General features: G+C 60.2%; 2 protein-coding genes across 2 annotated transcripts; both read left to right on the top strand.

Moving 5' to 3' along the window:
- The first annotated feature begins 4,172 nt into the window (after nt 1-4,172).
- On the top strand, nt 4,173-4,538 carry LOC141916818 (feather keratin 3-like). Its single transcript, XM_074809621.1, has one exon. It carries the CDS (start codon nt 4,173-4,175, stop codon nt 4,536-4,538), a length of 366 nt encoding a protein of 121 aa, XP_074665722.1.
- Nucleotides 4,539-9,211: 4,673 nt separating this feature from the next.
- On the top strand, nt 9,212-9,577 carry LOC141916824 (feather keratin 3-like). Its single transcript, XM_074809627.1, has one exon. It carries the CDS (start codon nt 9,212-9,214, stop codon nt 9,575-9,577), a length of 366 nt encoding a protein of 121 aa, XP_074665728.1.
- The last annotated feature ends 5,901 nt before the right edge of the window (nt 9,578-15,478 follow it).

Genomic DNA, 15,478 nt, shown 5'->3' with positions numbered 1-15,478 from the left:
AACAGACAGATCTGCTGCCTGCAGCACCTGAAGCCCTTGGGCATTTGCAGACCTCAAGCTTCCCTGGGCATGAGTGTGACTGTCCCAGGGGCTGTGAGCCACCCAGGGGCAATGCGTGTTGTGACTCCACCCCCTTCGTGCCTCCACAGCTCTGTCTGAGCCCCTGCGGGAGAAAGCAATGGGGACGCTTCCCTTTCCTCTTCCCTATCCCGTTCCCTTTCCTCTCCTCTTTCTTCTTCTTCTTTCCCTTTCTTTCTTCTTCTTCTTCTTTTTATTCTCCTTCACAGTCCACTTCCCTTTCCCCATCTTCTCGCCTGTCCTTCTGCTGTACTCTCTTATCCTTCACCTTCGCTTTCCCCATCCTTTTCTCCTTCCCCTTCTCACCCCCAACACAGGCCAACTCTGCCACAGACAGAAAATGACAGAAATAACTGCCTGATTCCTGGGGCAGGAGCCTTTGCAGGGCATCTTGTCATGCTGCCACCTCAGCAGGGTCACCCAGAGCCGGCTGCCCAGCACTGTGTCCACACAACTTTGCCTCCAAGAACAGAAATGCCACAACCTCCTGAGACAACCTGTGCCCGCGCTCGGTCACCCTCACAGTGCCAAAAGAGTTTTGCGCTTTTCAGGCAGAGCCTCCTGTGTTTCAGCTGGTGCCCATTGCCTCTTGTCCTGGCACTGGACGCCTCTGACAAGAGCCTGGACGCATCTTCTTGATGCCTTCCCTTCAGGCATCTGTGCACATTGATAAGAAACCCCCGGTCCTCCTCGGAGACAGGAGGAACAGTTGCAGAACTCTGAGACTCTCCCCGGGAGAGAGCTGCTCCCTGTCCCTTCATCATTGTTGTGGTTTAACCCCAGCTGGCACCTAAAGAGCCCAGAGCAGCTCGCTCACTCCTCCGCTGCTGGGATGGGTGAGTGAATCGGAGGGCTAAAAGTGAGAAAACTGGTGTGTCGGGATAAAGAGAGTTTAAGAAGTAAAGGAAAAGCCTTGCATGCCTGTCAAGCAAATAAGGAATTCATTTTCTACTTGGCATTAGCGGCAGGTGTTCAGCCATCTCCAGGACAGCAGGGCGGCCACACTGGCAACGGTTACGTGAGAGACAAATGCCATCACTCCCAAGATCCTCCTTCCTTCTTCTTCCCCCAGCTTTCTGTTGCTGAGCATGATGTCCTATGTCATGGAATATTGACGGTCATTTCCCAGGTGTGAGGTTAAACAGTAACTCTCATCCAGCCTCCTCTGTGCAGATGCCTGAAGATTCTCCTGTGCTTCTGCAGAGCACTGGAACCTTGTAGAGTTGATGCTGCTCCTGGGCTCAGAAGATGAAGTGATGGAGCACTGAATGCACCTACCCTGCTCCCTGCCCTCTGCCCTTTCCCCAGCTCCTGCAAGTCCCACCACAAGGCTCTCTTTCCCCTGCCTGCTGCCTGCGTCCTCCCTCCCTCTCCTAGCACTTCCCACCCTCACCTCCCTTGGGCATCTAGAACCCAGCATTTACCCTCCCACAGCTGCTGGGCACCTACCCCCGGGGTTTCCCAAGCTTGGCACAATGAGGGAGTGAGACATGACTTGGATGCAGGAAAACTTTATTGTGCCCAGAGGGGCAAGACAGGCTGTCAGGCAGACCGTGGGCAAGATCAGAGAGGCTGGTTACCACGTATTGTGGGAGGCAGAGAAATCTTCTCCAGAGCATGGCTTTCCACTCCTGATGCCCCCTTGGTGCAGCATTCCAGATCCTGAGGACTTGGCCCTGCAGCCTCACAGAGCCCTTCAAGTCCACGTCCTGCCCCATCCAACAGCTGGGAGGAGAAAGGAGGGGAGGGGAGCAGAAGGCAGGAAACGGGGGCAGGAATGGGCCGAGGGTGTGTGGCAGAGTCAGCTACCCAGGCGTTGGCTGGGGCTGCTCAGCACTGGTCAGTGCCTCGTGCCCACCATCTCAGCCCTGCATGGGGGTGGTGTTGGTGTTTGGGCTGGGGCCAGCGCCTGGGGCTGGGCTGCGTCTAGCAGGGCCCACAGGTGTCCCAGAGCTTCCTGTTGTAGCGGGGCAGGGCGCAAGGGCTGCAGGCGGGAGAAGCGTAGGGTCTGCCAAAGGTGCAGAGGCCCCCTGAGCCCAGCGTGGCCCCGGCGCCATAGAGGCCCCCCAGCCCCAGGGAGCCCCCAAAGGCGGGTGCTCCGGAGGAGCCCACCACGGCTTGCTGGGGGAAGGAGCTGAGGATGGGGCCGGGGAAGGTGACGACGACGGGGGGCGGCTGGATGAAGGCCGACGAGTCGGGGCACTGCCGGGCGCACAGCTCGTTGCAGCTCTCAGCGATGGGCTGGGGGACGGCGACGCCAGTTTTTGGTGGGCACAGGTCGTAGCAAGACATCTTTGTGTGAGAGAGCTGAGCCTGAAACACACAGCACCAACAACACATGTCGTGAATGCAGATGAGATACCCTAGCTGTGCAGTGCCCTCTTCCCAGGGCTGCCCTGAAGCTGGAAAGGCCATAGCAACCACCATGACCTCAGTGCCCACCGCTTGCCCTTAGCCCAAACAGCCCCCCTCAGTGCCCTCATCTCTACAGACCGAGGGCACACAAAGACTCCCCGAGAGCCTGGCTCTGCGAGTCACGGCCACGGGGATCCCTCCTCCTCTCGCTGTGGCTCAGCCCGCCCTGGCCGTCCAAGGCAGCTGCCACACGCCTGCTGCCCTCACAGCTCTCCTGGCCAGGGAGGCCCAAAGCTGGTCCCTGCCACAGGAGGCAGAGACACACAGGCACCCACCTTCCCTTTTCCTGAGCAGAGCGAGGCAGGAGCGATGGATGCCAGTGCTCACTGAGGGCAGAGCTTTTATGCCATGTGGCGAGTGAGGGGAGGAGCTGCTGAGTTGGGAGCAAGTGGCCTGTGACGGACGAGCCCTTGGTTCCTCCTTGTGTGGCACAGGGCTGTTGTGCTGACGCCGCTTCCTCAGTAGCCCCAACCTGCTCTATCAGCCCCTGCAATTACCCTGCTCGGGCGCTTGCCAGCTGCCATCTCACGGGCCAAATTAGCCCCGGTGTCTTTTCATTATCTCGGTGTGTAAGAGGGCACGCAGCGTGACAAAGGCTGACTGCAAGCGCCCTGCGTGCCAGAGCTCTTGCCCAAGGGCTTGGTCTCGGGGTGGATGCATGCCATCTTTGCATAGCCACTGGGAGGGTCAGGGTCCTGGCATTGACCAAGAAGGCACCTCGCAAATGCCTCCCGCATACCGGTGACCGCATGACATACGCCGTGTGGCTGTAATCTACAGAGGCGCGAGGTTACGAAATGGCACAGCAAAGGCACTCCTCTGCGGCACTGCCTGCTCAGCACGATGCATCACTCGCCAGTCCAACAGAGCCAGCCTCCCTCTGCCTGCATGCGTTGGTCATCGACCTCAGCCAGTCTGGGGCAGAAAGACCCCTCATGCTCTTCCCTCCTGAGCTGCATGGTGCAAGGATCACAGATCCCCTCCTGATCCCACACGGCACAAGCTCGTGCCAGCCCTGCCCGAGCCCCACCAGCCCATCACAGATGTCCTGGGAGCCCCGTTGCTCGTGGCCAGGGCTGAGCAGGGGCTTCCCTCGGCGTGCTGGGGAGCTGGGAGTCCTGTCTGAAGGCTCAGCTGCAGCTGCCCCTGGTGGGAATAGCCCCGCTGGGCTCGGGGACGACTCTCCTCCCAGCAGAGCCCGGCTGCGGGTACAGAGCAGAGATGTCTTCCCAGGGCAGAGCACAGGGCAGGCAGGAGCTACAGAAGCACGGCCCTCTCCTGCCGTGCGCAGCCCCCAGCAGGGAGATGCTGCTGCCACAGCAGAAAGAGCAGGAAAGGCTCTGAGGCATCGTGTGCTGCTGTGGCGAGGGGATGCTGACTCAGGGAGGGCCAGTAGCTGGACAGCGCCGTTGTCACCATTGTCATCGGCAGGAGGGAGTGTCGCCTCTGCACATTGGCCCACGGGGTGCTGAGCAATGGCGGGGATGGTATAAAAGCTCTGCCTCTGCCAGGCTCTCCCATCCTCTGCTCTGGCCGCCTTCTCCTTGGGGAACAAGGTAAGTCCGGGAGCGCTTCTCCTCCTCGACCCCTGAGCCAGTCCCTCCACCTCAGGCGCTCCCCTCTACTGCACTCTTGCTATCTCTGTTCTCTTGCAGAGCACCATCCAAACCCACACAAAGATGTCTTGCTACGACCTGTGCCCACCAAAAACCGGCATCGCCGTCCCCCAGCCCATCGCTGAGAGCTGCAACGAGCTGTGCGCCCGGCAGTGCCCCGACTCGTCGGCCTTCATCCAGCCGCCCCCCGTCGTCGTCACCTTCCCCGGCCCCATCCTCAGCTCCTTCCCCCAGCAAGCCGTGGTGGGCTCCTCCGGAGCACCCGCCTTTGGGGGCTCCCTGGGGCTGGGGGGCCTCTACGGTGCCGGGGCCACGCAGGGCTCAGGGGGCCTCTGCACCTTTGGCAGACCCTACGCTTCTCCCGCCTGCAGCCCTTGCGCCCTGCCCCGCTACAGCAGGAAGCTCTGGGACAACTGTGGGCCCTGCTAGACTGAGCCCCAGAAAACCCAGAGACCCTGGGCCATCTCAGCCTCACTTCTCCTCTCCTTGTCCCTCCCTTCTTCTCTCTCCATGCTGCCTCTCCTCCTCCTTGCTCCTGCCCGTCCCCAGAGGCACGAAGCCACCATCCACCCACAGGGCACTTGCTTGTCTCTCCAACAGCCACTGCCTGGCAGAAGCCTGAAGGAACAGCTCTCTTGAAGCCCACAGGGACAACCTGCCTGCCTGTGCCTTATGTGTCTTTCTCCACTGGTTGTTTGCTGCACTTACAATAAAAGAATCCTGCATCTAACCCCTCTCTCTTTGTTTTTCGTTTCACCGAGCCACGTGGTTTGCAGGGCTCCCTCGCCCTGCATGTGACCCCGCCCATCTGGGCCAGGGCAGTCTCTCTGTCCCAGCAGATCCAGGCTGAGCTGCCTTTGGGGAGACCCCACAGCCGTGGCAGCTCTGTCCACATAAGGTCCCACAGCTGAGCTCAAAGGGCCCTGCCTGAACAGACAGATCTGCTGCCTGCAGCACCTGAAGCCCTTGGGCATTTGCAGACCTCAAGCTTCCCTGGGCATGAGTGTGACTGCCCCAGGGGCTGTGAGCCACCCAGGGGCAATGCGTGTTGTGACTCCACCCCCTTCGTGCCTCCACAGCTCTGTCTGAGCCCCTGCGGGAGAAAGCAATGGGGACGCTTCCCTTTCCTCTTCCCTATCCCGTTCCCTTTCCTCTCCTCTTTCTTCTTCTTCTTTCCCTTTCTTTCTTCTTCTTCTTCTTTTTATTCTCCTTCACAGTCCACTTCCCTTTCCCCATCTTCTCGCCTGTCCTTCTGCTGTACTCTCTTATCCTTCACCTTCGCTTTCCCCATCCTTTTCTCCTTCCCCTTCTCACCCCCAACACAGGCCAACTCTGCCACAGACAGAAAATGACAGAAATAACTGCCTGATTCCTGGGGCAGGAGCCTTTGCAGGGCATCTTGTCATGCTGCCACCTCAGCAGGGTCACCCAGAGCCGGCTGCCCAGCACTGTGTCCACACAACTTTGTCTCCAAGAACAGAAATGCCACAACCTCCTGAGACAACCTGTGCCCGCGCTCGGTCACCCTCACAGTGCCAAAAGAGTTTTGCGCTTTTCAGGCAGAGCCTCCTGTGTTTCAGCTGGTGCCCATTGCCTCTTGTCCTGGCACTGGACGCCTCTGACAAGAGCCTGGACGCATCTTCTTGATGCCTTCCCTTCAGGCATCTGTGCACATTGATAAGAAACCCCCGGTCCTCCTCGGAGACAGGAGGAACAGTTGCAGAACTCTGAGACTCTCCCCGGGAGAGAGCTGCTCCCTGTCCCTTCATCATTGTTGTGGTTTAACCCCAGCTGGCACCTAAAGAGCCCAGAGCAGCTCGCTCACTCCTCCGCTGCTGGGATGGGTGAGTGAATCGGAGGGCTAAAAGTGAGAAAACTGGTGTGTCGGGATAAAGAGAGCTTAAGAAGTAAAGGAAAAGCCTTGCATGCCTGTCAAGCAAATAAGGAATTCATTTTCTACTTGGCATTAGCGGCAGGTGTTCAGCCATCTCCAGGACAGCAGGGCGGCCACACTGGCAACGGTTACGTGAGAGACAAATGCCATCACTCCCAAGATCCTCCTTCCTTCTTCTTCCCCCAGCTTTCTGTTGCTGAGCATGATGTCCTATGTCATGGAATATTGACGGTCATTTCCCAGGTGTGAGGTTAAACAGTAGCTCTCATCCAGCCTCCTCTGTGCAGATGCCTGAAGATTCTCCCATGCTTCTGCAGAGCACTGGAACCTTGTAGAGTTGGTGCTGCTCCTGGGCTCAGAAGATGAAGTGATGGAGCACTGAATGCACCTACCCTGCTCCCTGCCCTCTGCCCTTTCCCCAGCTCCTGCAAGTCCCACCACAAGGCTCTCTTTCCCCTGCCTGCTGCCTGCGTCCTCCCTCCCTCTCCTAGCACTTCCCACCCTCACCTCCCTTGGGCATCTAGAACCCAGCATTTACCCTCCCACAGCTGCTGGGCACCTACCCCCGGGGTTTCCCAAGCTTGGCACAATGAGGGAGTGAGACATGACTTGGATGCAGGAAAACTTTATTGTGCCCAGAGGGGCAAGACAGGCTGTCAGGCAGACCGTGGGCAAGATCAGAGAGGCTGGTTACCACGTATTGTGGGAGGCAGAGAAATCTTCTCCAGAGCATGGCTTTCCACTCCAGATGCCCCCTTGGTGCAGCATTCCAGATCCTGAGGACTTGGCCCTGCAGCCTCACAGAGCCCTTCAAGTCCACGTCCTGCCCCATCCAACAGCTGGGAGGAGAAAGGAGGGGAGGGGAGCAGAAGGCAGGAAACGGGGGCAGGAATGGGCCGAGGGTGTGTGGCAGAGTCAGCTACCCAGGCGTTGGCTGGGGCTGCTCAGCACTGGTCAGTGCCTCGTGCCCACCATCTCAGCCCTGCATGGGGGTGGTGTTGGTGTTTGGGCTGGGGCCAGCGCCTGGGGCTGGGCTGCGTCTAGCAGGGCCCACAGGTGTCCCAGAGCTTCCTGCTGTAGCGGGGCAGGGCGCAAGGGCTGCAGGCGGGAGAAGCGTAGGGTCTGCCAAAGGTGCAGAGGCCCCCTGAGCCCAGCGTGGCCCCGGCGCCATAGAGGCCCCCCAGCCCCAGGGAGCCCCCAAAGGCGGGTGCTCCGGAGGAGCCCACCACGGCTTGCTGGGGGAAGGAGCTGAGGATGGGGCCGGGGAAGGTGACGACGACGGGGGGCGGCTGGATGAAGGCCGACGAGTCGGGGCACTGCCGGGCGCACAGCTCGTTGCAGCTCTCAGCGATGGGCTGGGGGACGGCGACGCCAGTTTTTGGTGGGCACAGGTCGTAGCAAGACATCTTTGTGTGAGAGAGCTGAGCCTGAAACACACAGCACCAACAACACATGTCGTGAATGCAGATGAGATACCCTAGCTGTGCAGTGCCCTCTTCCCAGGGCTGCCCTGAAGCTGGAAAGGCCATAGCAACCACCATGACCTCAGTGCCCACCGCTTGCCCTTAGCCCAAACAGCCCCCCTCAGTGCCCTCATCTCTACAGACCGAGGGCACACAAAGACTCCCCGAGAGCCTGGCTCTGCGAGTCACGGCCACGGGGATCCCTCCTCCTCTCGCTGTGGCTCAGCCCGCCCTGGCCGTCCAAGGCAGCTGCCACACGCCTGCTGCCCTCACAGCTCTCCTGGCCAGGGAGGCCCAAAGCTGGTCCCTGCCACAGGAGGCAGAGACACACAGGCACCCACCTTCCCTTTTCCTGAGCAGAGCGAGGCAGGAGCGATGGATGCCAGTGCTCACTGAGGGCAGAGCTTTTATGCCATGTGGCGAGTGAGGGGAGGAGCTGCTGAGTTGGGAGCAAGTGGCCTGTGACGGACGAGCCCTTGGTTCCTCCTTGTGTGGCACAGGGCTGTTGTGCTGACGCCGCTTCCTCAGTAGCCCCAACCTGCTCTATCAGCCCCTGCAATTACCCTGCTCGGGCGCTTGCCAGCTGCCATCTCACGGGCCAAATTAGCCCCGGTGTCTTTTCATTATCTCGGTGTGTAAGAGGGCACGCAGCGTGACAAAGGCTGACTGCAAGCGCCCTGCGTGCCAGAGCTCTTGCCCAAGGGCTTGGTCTCGGGGTGGATGCATGCCATCTTTGCATAGCCACTGGGAGGGTCAGGGTCCTGGCATTGACCAAGAAGGCACCTCGCAAATGCCTCCCGCATACCGGTGACCGCATGACATACGCCGTGTGGCTGTAATCTACAGAGGCGCGAGGTTACGAAATGGCACAGCAAAGGCACTCCTCTGCGGCACTGCCTGCTCAGCACGATGCATCACTCGCCAGTCCAACAGAGCCAGCCTCCCTCTGCCTGCATGCGTTGGTCATCGACCTCAGCCAGTCTGGGGCAGAAAGACCCCTCATGCTCTTCCCTCCTGAGCTGCATGGTGCAAGGATCACAGATCCCCTCCTGATCCCACACGGCACAAGCTCGTGCCAGCCCTGCCCGAGCCCCACCAGCCCATCACAGATGTCCTGGGAGCCCCGTTGCTCGTGGCCAGGGCTGAGCAGGGGCTTCCCTCGGCGTGCTGGGGAGCTGGGAGTCCTGTCTGAAGGCTCAGCTGCAGCTGCCCCTGGTGGGAATAGCCCCGCTGGGCTCGGGGACGACTCTCCTCCCAGCAGAGCCCGGCTGCGGGTACAGAGCAGAGATGTCTTCCCAGGGCAGAGCACAGGGCAGGCAGGAGCTACAGAAGCACGGCCCTCTCCTGCCGTGCGCAGCCCCCAGCAGGGAGATGCTGCTGCCACAGCAGAAAGAGCAGGAAAGGCTCTGAGGCATCGTGTGCTGCTGTGGCGAGGGGATGCTGACTCAGGGAGGGCCAGTAGCTGGACAGCGCCGTTGTCACCATTGTCATCGGCAGGAGGGAGTGTCGCCTCTGCACATTGGCCCACGGGGTGCTGAGCAATGGCGGGGATGGTATAAAAGCTCTGCCTCTGCCAGGCTCTCCCATCCTCTGCTCTGGCCGCCTTCTCCTTGGGGAACAAGGTAAGTCCGGGAGCGCTTCTCCTCCTCGACCCCTGAGCCAGTCCCTCCACCTCAGGCGCTCCCCTCTACTGCACTCTTGCTATCTCTGTTCTCTTGCAGAGCACCATCCAAACCCACACAAAGATGTCTTGCTACGACCTGTGCCCACCAAAAACCGGCGTCGCCGTGCCCCAGCCCATCGCTGAGAGCTGCAACGAGCTGTGCGCCCGGCAGTGCCCCGACTCGTCGGCCTTCATCCAGCCGCCCCCCGTCGTCGTCACCTTCCCCGGCCCCATCCTCAGCTCCTTCCCCCAGCAAGCCGTGGTGGGCTCCTCCGGAGCACCCGCCTTTGGGGGCTCCCTGGGGCTGGGGGGCCTCTACGGTGCCGGGGCCACGCAGGGCTCAGGGGGCCTCTGCACCTTTGGCAGACCCTACGCTTCTCCCGCCTGCAGCCCTTGCGCCCTGCCCCGCTACAGCAGGAAGCTCTGGGACAACTGTGGGCCCTGCTAGACTGAGCCCCAGAAAACCCAGAGACCCTGGGCCATCTCAGCCTCACTTCTCCTCTCCTTGTCCCTCCCTTCTTCTCTCTCCATGCTGCCTCTCCTCCTCCTTGCTCCTGCCCGTCCCCAGAGGCACGAAGCCACCATCCACCCACAGGGCACTTGCTTGTCTCTCCAACAGCCACTGCCTGGCAGAAGCCTGAAGGAACAGCTCTCTTGAAGCCCACAGGGACAACCTGCCTGCCTGTGCCTTATGTGTCTTTCTCCACTGGTTGTTTGCTGCACTTACAATAAAAGAATCCTGCATCTAACCCCTCTCTCTTTGTTTTTCGTTTCACCGAGCCACGTGGTTTGCAGGGCTCCCTCGCCCTGCATGTGACCCCGCCCATCTGGGCCAGGGCAGTCTCTCTGTCCCAGCAGATCCAGGCTGAGCTGCCTTTGGGGAGACCCCACAGCCGTGGCAGCTCTGTCCACATAAGGTCCCACAGCTGAGCTCAAAGGGCCCTGCCTGAACAGACAGATCTGCTGCCTGCAGCACCTGAAGCCCTTGGGCATTTGCAGACCTCAAGCTTCCCTGGGCATGAGTGTGACTGCCCCAGGGGCTGTGAGCCACCCAGGGGCAATGCGTGTTGTGACTCCACCCCCTTCGTGCCTCCACAGCTCTGTCTGAGCCCCTGCGGGAGAAAGCAATGGGGACGCTTCCCTTTCCTCTTCCCTATCCCGTTCCCTTTCCTCTCCTCTTTCTTCTTCTTCTTTCCCTTTCTTTCTTCTTCTTCTTCTTTTTATTCTCCTTCACAGTCCACTTCCCTTTCCCCATCTTCTCGCCTGTCCTTCTGCTGTACTCTCTTATCCTTCACCTTCGCTTTCCCCATCCTTTTCTCCTTCCCCTTCTCACCCCCAACACAGGCCAACTCTGCCACAGACAGAAAATGACAGAAATAACTGCCTGATTCCTGGGGCAGGAGCCTTTGCAGGGCATCTTGTCATGCTACCACCTCAGCAGGGTCACCCAGAGCCGGCTGCCCAGCACTGTGTCCACACAACTTTGTCTCCAAGAACAGAAATGCCACAACCTCCTGAGACAACCTGTGCCCGCGCTCGGTCACCCTCACAGTGCCAAAAGAGTTTTGCGCTTTTCAGGCAGAGCCTCCTGTGTTTCAGCTGGTGCCCATTGCCTCTTGTCCTGGCACTGGACGCCTCTGACAAGAGCCTGGACGCATCTTCTTGATGCCTTCCCTTCAGGCATCTGTGCACATTGATAAGAAACCCCCGGTCCTCCTCGGAGACAGGAGGAACAGTTGCAGAACTCTGAGACTCTCCCCGGGAGAGAGCTGCTCCCTGTCCCTTCATCATTGTTGTGGTTTAACCCCAGCTGGCACCTAAAGAGCCCAGAGCAGCTCGCTCACTCCTCCGCTGCTGGGATGGGTGAGTGAATCGGAGGGCTAAAAGTGAGAAAACTGGTGTGTCGGGATAAAGAGAGCTTAAGAAGTTAAAGGAAAAGCCTTGCATGCCTGTCAAGCAAATAAGGAATTCATTTTCTACTTGGCATTAGCGGCAGGTGTTCAGCCATCTCCAGGACAGCAGGGCGCCACACTGGCAACGGTTACGTGAGAGACAAATGCCATCACTCCCAAGATCCTCCTTCCTTCTTCTTCCCCCAGCTTTCTGTTGCTGAGCATGATGTCCTATGTCATGAATATTGACGGTCATTTCCAGGTGTGAGGTTAAACAGTAGCTCTCATCCAGCCTCCTCTGTGCAGATGCCTGAAGATTCTCCCGTGCTTCTGCAGAGCACTGGAACCTTGTAGAGTTGGTGCTGCTCCTGGGCTCAGAAGATGAAGTGATGGAGCACTGAATGCACCTACCCTGCTCCCTGCCCTCTGCCCTTTCCCCAGCTCCTGCAAGTCCCACCACAAGGCTCTCTTTCCCCTGCCTGCTGCCTGCGTCCTCCCTCCCTCTCCTAGCACTTCCCACCCTCACCTCCCTTGGGCATCTAGAACCCAGCATTTACCCTCCCACAGCTGCTGGGCACCTACCCCCGGGGTTTCCCAAGCTTGGCACAATGAGGGAGTGAGACATGACTTGATGCAGGAAAACTTTATTGTGCCCAGAGGGGCAAGACAGGCTGTCAGGCAGACCGTGGGCAAGATCAGAGAGGCTGGTTACCACGTATTGTGGAGCAGAGAAATCTTCTCCAGAGCATGGCTTTCCACTCAGATGCCCCCTTGGTGCAGCATTCCAGATCCTGAGGACTTGGCCCTGCAGCCTCACAGAGCCCTTCAAGTCCACGTCCTGCCCCATCCAACAGCTGGGAGGAGAAAGGAGGGGAGGGGAGCAGAAGGCAGGAAACGGGGGCAGGAATGGGCCGAGGGTGTGTGGCAGAGTCAGCTACCCAGGCGTTGGCTGGGGGCTGCTCAGCACTGGTCAGTGCCTCGTGCCCACCATCTCAGCCCTGCATGGGGGTGGTGTTGGTGTTTGGGCTGGGGCCAGCCTGGGGCTGGGCTGCGTCTAGCAGGGCCCACAGGTGTCCCAGAGCTTCCTGCTGTAGCGGGGCAGGGCGCAAGGGCTGCAGGCGGGAGAAGCGTAGGGTCTGCCAAAGGTGCAGAGGCCCCCTGAGCCCAGCGTGGCCCCGGCGCCATAGAGGCCCCCCAGCCCCAGGAGCCCCCAAAGGCGGGTGCTCCGGAGGAGCCCACCACGGCTTGCTGGGGGAAGGAGCTGAGGATGGGGCCGGGGAAGGTGACGACGACGGGGGGCGGCTGGATGAAGGCCGACGAGTCGGGGCACTGCCGGGCGCACAGCTCGTTGCAGCTCTCAGCGATGGGCTGGGGGACGGCGACGCCAGTTTTTGGTGGGCACAGGTCGTAGCAAGACATCTTTGTGTGAGAGAGCTGAGCCTGAAACACACAGCACCAACAACACATGTCGTGAATGCAGATGAGATACCCTAGCTGTGCAGTGCCCTCTTCCCAGGGCTGCCCTGAAGCTGGAAAGGCCATAGCAACCACCATGACCTCAGTGCCCACCGCTTGCCCTTAGCCCAAACAGCCCCCCTCAGTGCCCTCATCTCTACAGACCGAGGGCACACAAAGACTCCCCGAGAGCCTGGCTCTGCGAGTCACGGCCACGGGGATCCCTCCTCCTCTCGCTGTGGCTCAGCCCGCCCTGGCCGTCCAAGGCAGCTGCCACACGCCTGCTGCCCTCACAGCTCTCCTGGCAGGGAGGCCCAAAGCTGGTCCCTGCCACAGGAGGCAGAGACACACAGGCACCCACCTTCCCTTTTCCTGAGCAGAGCGAGGGCAGGAGCGATGGATGCCAGTGCTCACTGAGGGCAGAGCTTTTATGCCATGTGGCGAGTGAGGGGAGGAGCTGCTGAGTTGGGAGCAAGTGGCCTGTGACGGACGAGCCCTTGGTTCCTCCTTGTGTGGCACAGGGCTGTTGTGCTGACGCCGCTTCCTCAGTAGCCCCAACCTGCTCTATCAGCCCCTGCAATTACCCTGCTCGGGCGCTTGCCAGCTGCCATCTCACGGGCCAAATTAGCCCCGGTGTCTTTTCATTATCTCGGTGTGTAAGAGGGCACGCAGCGTGACAAAGGCTGACTGCAAGCGCCCTGCGTGCCAGAGCTCTTGCCCAAGGGCTTGGTCTCGGGGTGGATGCATGCCATCTTTGCATAGCCACTGGGAGGGTCAGGGTCCTGGCATTGACCAAGAAGGCACCTCGCAAATGCCTCCCGCATACCGGTGACCGCATGACATACGCCGTGTGGCTGTAATCTACAGAGGCGCGAGGTTACGAAATGGCACAGCAAAGGCACTCCTCTGCGGCACTGCCTGCTCAGCACGATGCATCACTCGCCAGTCCAACAGAGCCAGCCTCCCTCTGCCTGCATGCGTTGGTCATCGACCTCAGCCAGTCTGGGGCAGAAAGACCCCTCATGCTCTTCCCTCCTGAGCTGCATGGTGCAAGGATCACAGATCCCCTCCTGATCCCACACGGCACAAGCTCGTGCCAGCCCTGCCCGAGCCCCACCAGCCCATCACAGATGTCCTGGGAGCCCCGTTGCTCGTGGCCAGGGCTGAGCAGGGGCTTCCCTCGCGTGCTGGGGAGCTGGGAGTCCTGTCTGAAGGCTCAGCTGCAGCTGCCCCTGGTGGGAATAGCCCCCGCTGGGCTCGGGGACGACTCTCCTCCCAGCAGAGCCCGGCTGCGGGTACAGAGCAGAGATGTCTTCCCAGGGCAGAGCACAGGGCAGGCAGGAGCTACAGAAGCACGGCCCTCTCCTGCCGTGCGCAGCCCCCAGCAGGGAGATGCTGCTGCCACAGCAGAAAGAGCAGGAAAGGCTCTGAGGCATCGTGTGCTGCTGTGGCGAGGGGATGCTGACTCAGGGAGGGCCAGTAGCTGGACAGCGCCGTTGTCACCATTGTCATCGGCAGGAGGGAGTGTCGCCTCTGCACATTGGCCCACGGGGTGCTGAGCAATGGCGGGGATGGTATAAAAGCTCTGCCTCTGCCAGGCTCTCCCATCCTCTGCTCTGGCCGCCTTCTCCTTGGGAACAAGGTAAGTCCGGGAGCGCTTCTCCTCCTCGACCCCTGAGCCAGTCCCTCCACCTCAGGCGCTCCCCTCTACTGCACTCTTGCTATCTCTGTTCTCTTGCAGAGCACCATCCAAACCCACACAAAGATGTCTTGCTACGACCTGTGCCCACCAAAAACCGGCGTCGCCGTGCCCCAGCCCATCGCTGAGAGCTGCAACGAGCTGTGCGCCGGCAGTGCCCCGACTCGTCGGCCTTCATCCAGCCGCCCCCCGTCGTCGTCACCTTCCCCGGCCCCATCCTCAGCTCCTTCCCCCAGCAAGCCGTGGTGGGCTCCTCCGGAGCACCCGCCTTTGGGGGGCTCCCTGGGGCTGGGGGGCCTCTACGGTGCCGGGGCCACGCAGGGCTCAGGGGGCCTCTGCACCTTTGGCAGACCCTACGCTTCTCCCGCCTGCAGCCCTTGCGCCCTGCCCCGCTACAGCAGGAAGCTCTGGGACAACTGTGGGCCCTGCTAGACTGAGCCCCAGAAAACCCAGAGACCCTGGGCCATCTCAGCCTCACTTCTCCTCTCCTTGTCCCTCCCTTCTTCTCTCTCCATGCTGCCTCTCCTCCTCCTTGCTCCTGCCCGTCCCCAGAGGCACGAAGCCACCATCCACCCACAGGGCACTTGCTTGTCTCTCCAACAGCCACTGCCTGGCAGAAGCCTGAAGGAACAGCTCTCTTGAAGCCCACAGGGACAACCTGCCTGCCTGTGCCTTATGTGTCTTTCTCCACTGGTTGTTTGCTGCACTTACAATAAAAGAATCCTGCATCTAACCCCTCTCTCTTTGTTTTTCGTTTCACCGAGCCACGTGGTTTGCAGGGCTCCCTCGCCCTGCATGTGACCCCGCCCATCTGGGCCAGGGCAGTCTCTCTGTCCCAGCAGATCCAGGCTGAGCTGCCTTTGGGGAGACCCCACAGCCGTGGCAGCTCTGTCCACATAAGGTCCCACAGCTGAGCTCAAAGGGCCCTGCCTGAACAGACAGATCTGCTGCCTGCAGCACCTGAAGCCCTTGGGCATTTGCAGACCTCAAGCTTCCCTGGGCATGAGTGTGACTGCCCCAGGGGCTGTGAGCCACCCAGGGGCAATGCGTGTTGTGACTCCACCCCCTTCGTGCCTCCACAGCTCTGTCTGAGCCCCTGCGGGAGAAAGCAATGGGGACGCTTCCCTTTCCTCTTCCCTATCCCGTTCCCTTTCCTCTCCTCTTTCTTCTTCTTCTTTCCCTTTCTTTCTTCTTCTTCTTCTTTTTATTCTCCTTCACAGTCCACTTCCCTTTCCCCATCTTCTCGCCTGTCCTTCTGCTGTACTCTCTTATCCTTCACCTTCGCTTTCCCCATCCTTTTCTC

The sequence above is a fragment of the Strix aluco genome, chromosome 30, assembly GCF_031877795.1.
Source record: "Strix aluco isolate bStrAlu1 chromosome 30, bStrAlu1.hap1, whole genome shotgun sequence".
Taxonomy (NCBI): domain Eukaryota; kingdom Metazoa; phylum Chordata; class Aves; order Strigiformes; family Strigidae; genus Strix; species Strix aluco.
The sequence above is the reverse complement of the archived record's forward strand: the minus strand, read 5'-3'. Positions and strand labels throughout refer to the sequence as shown.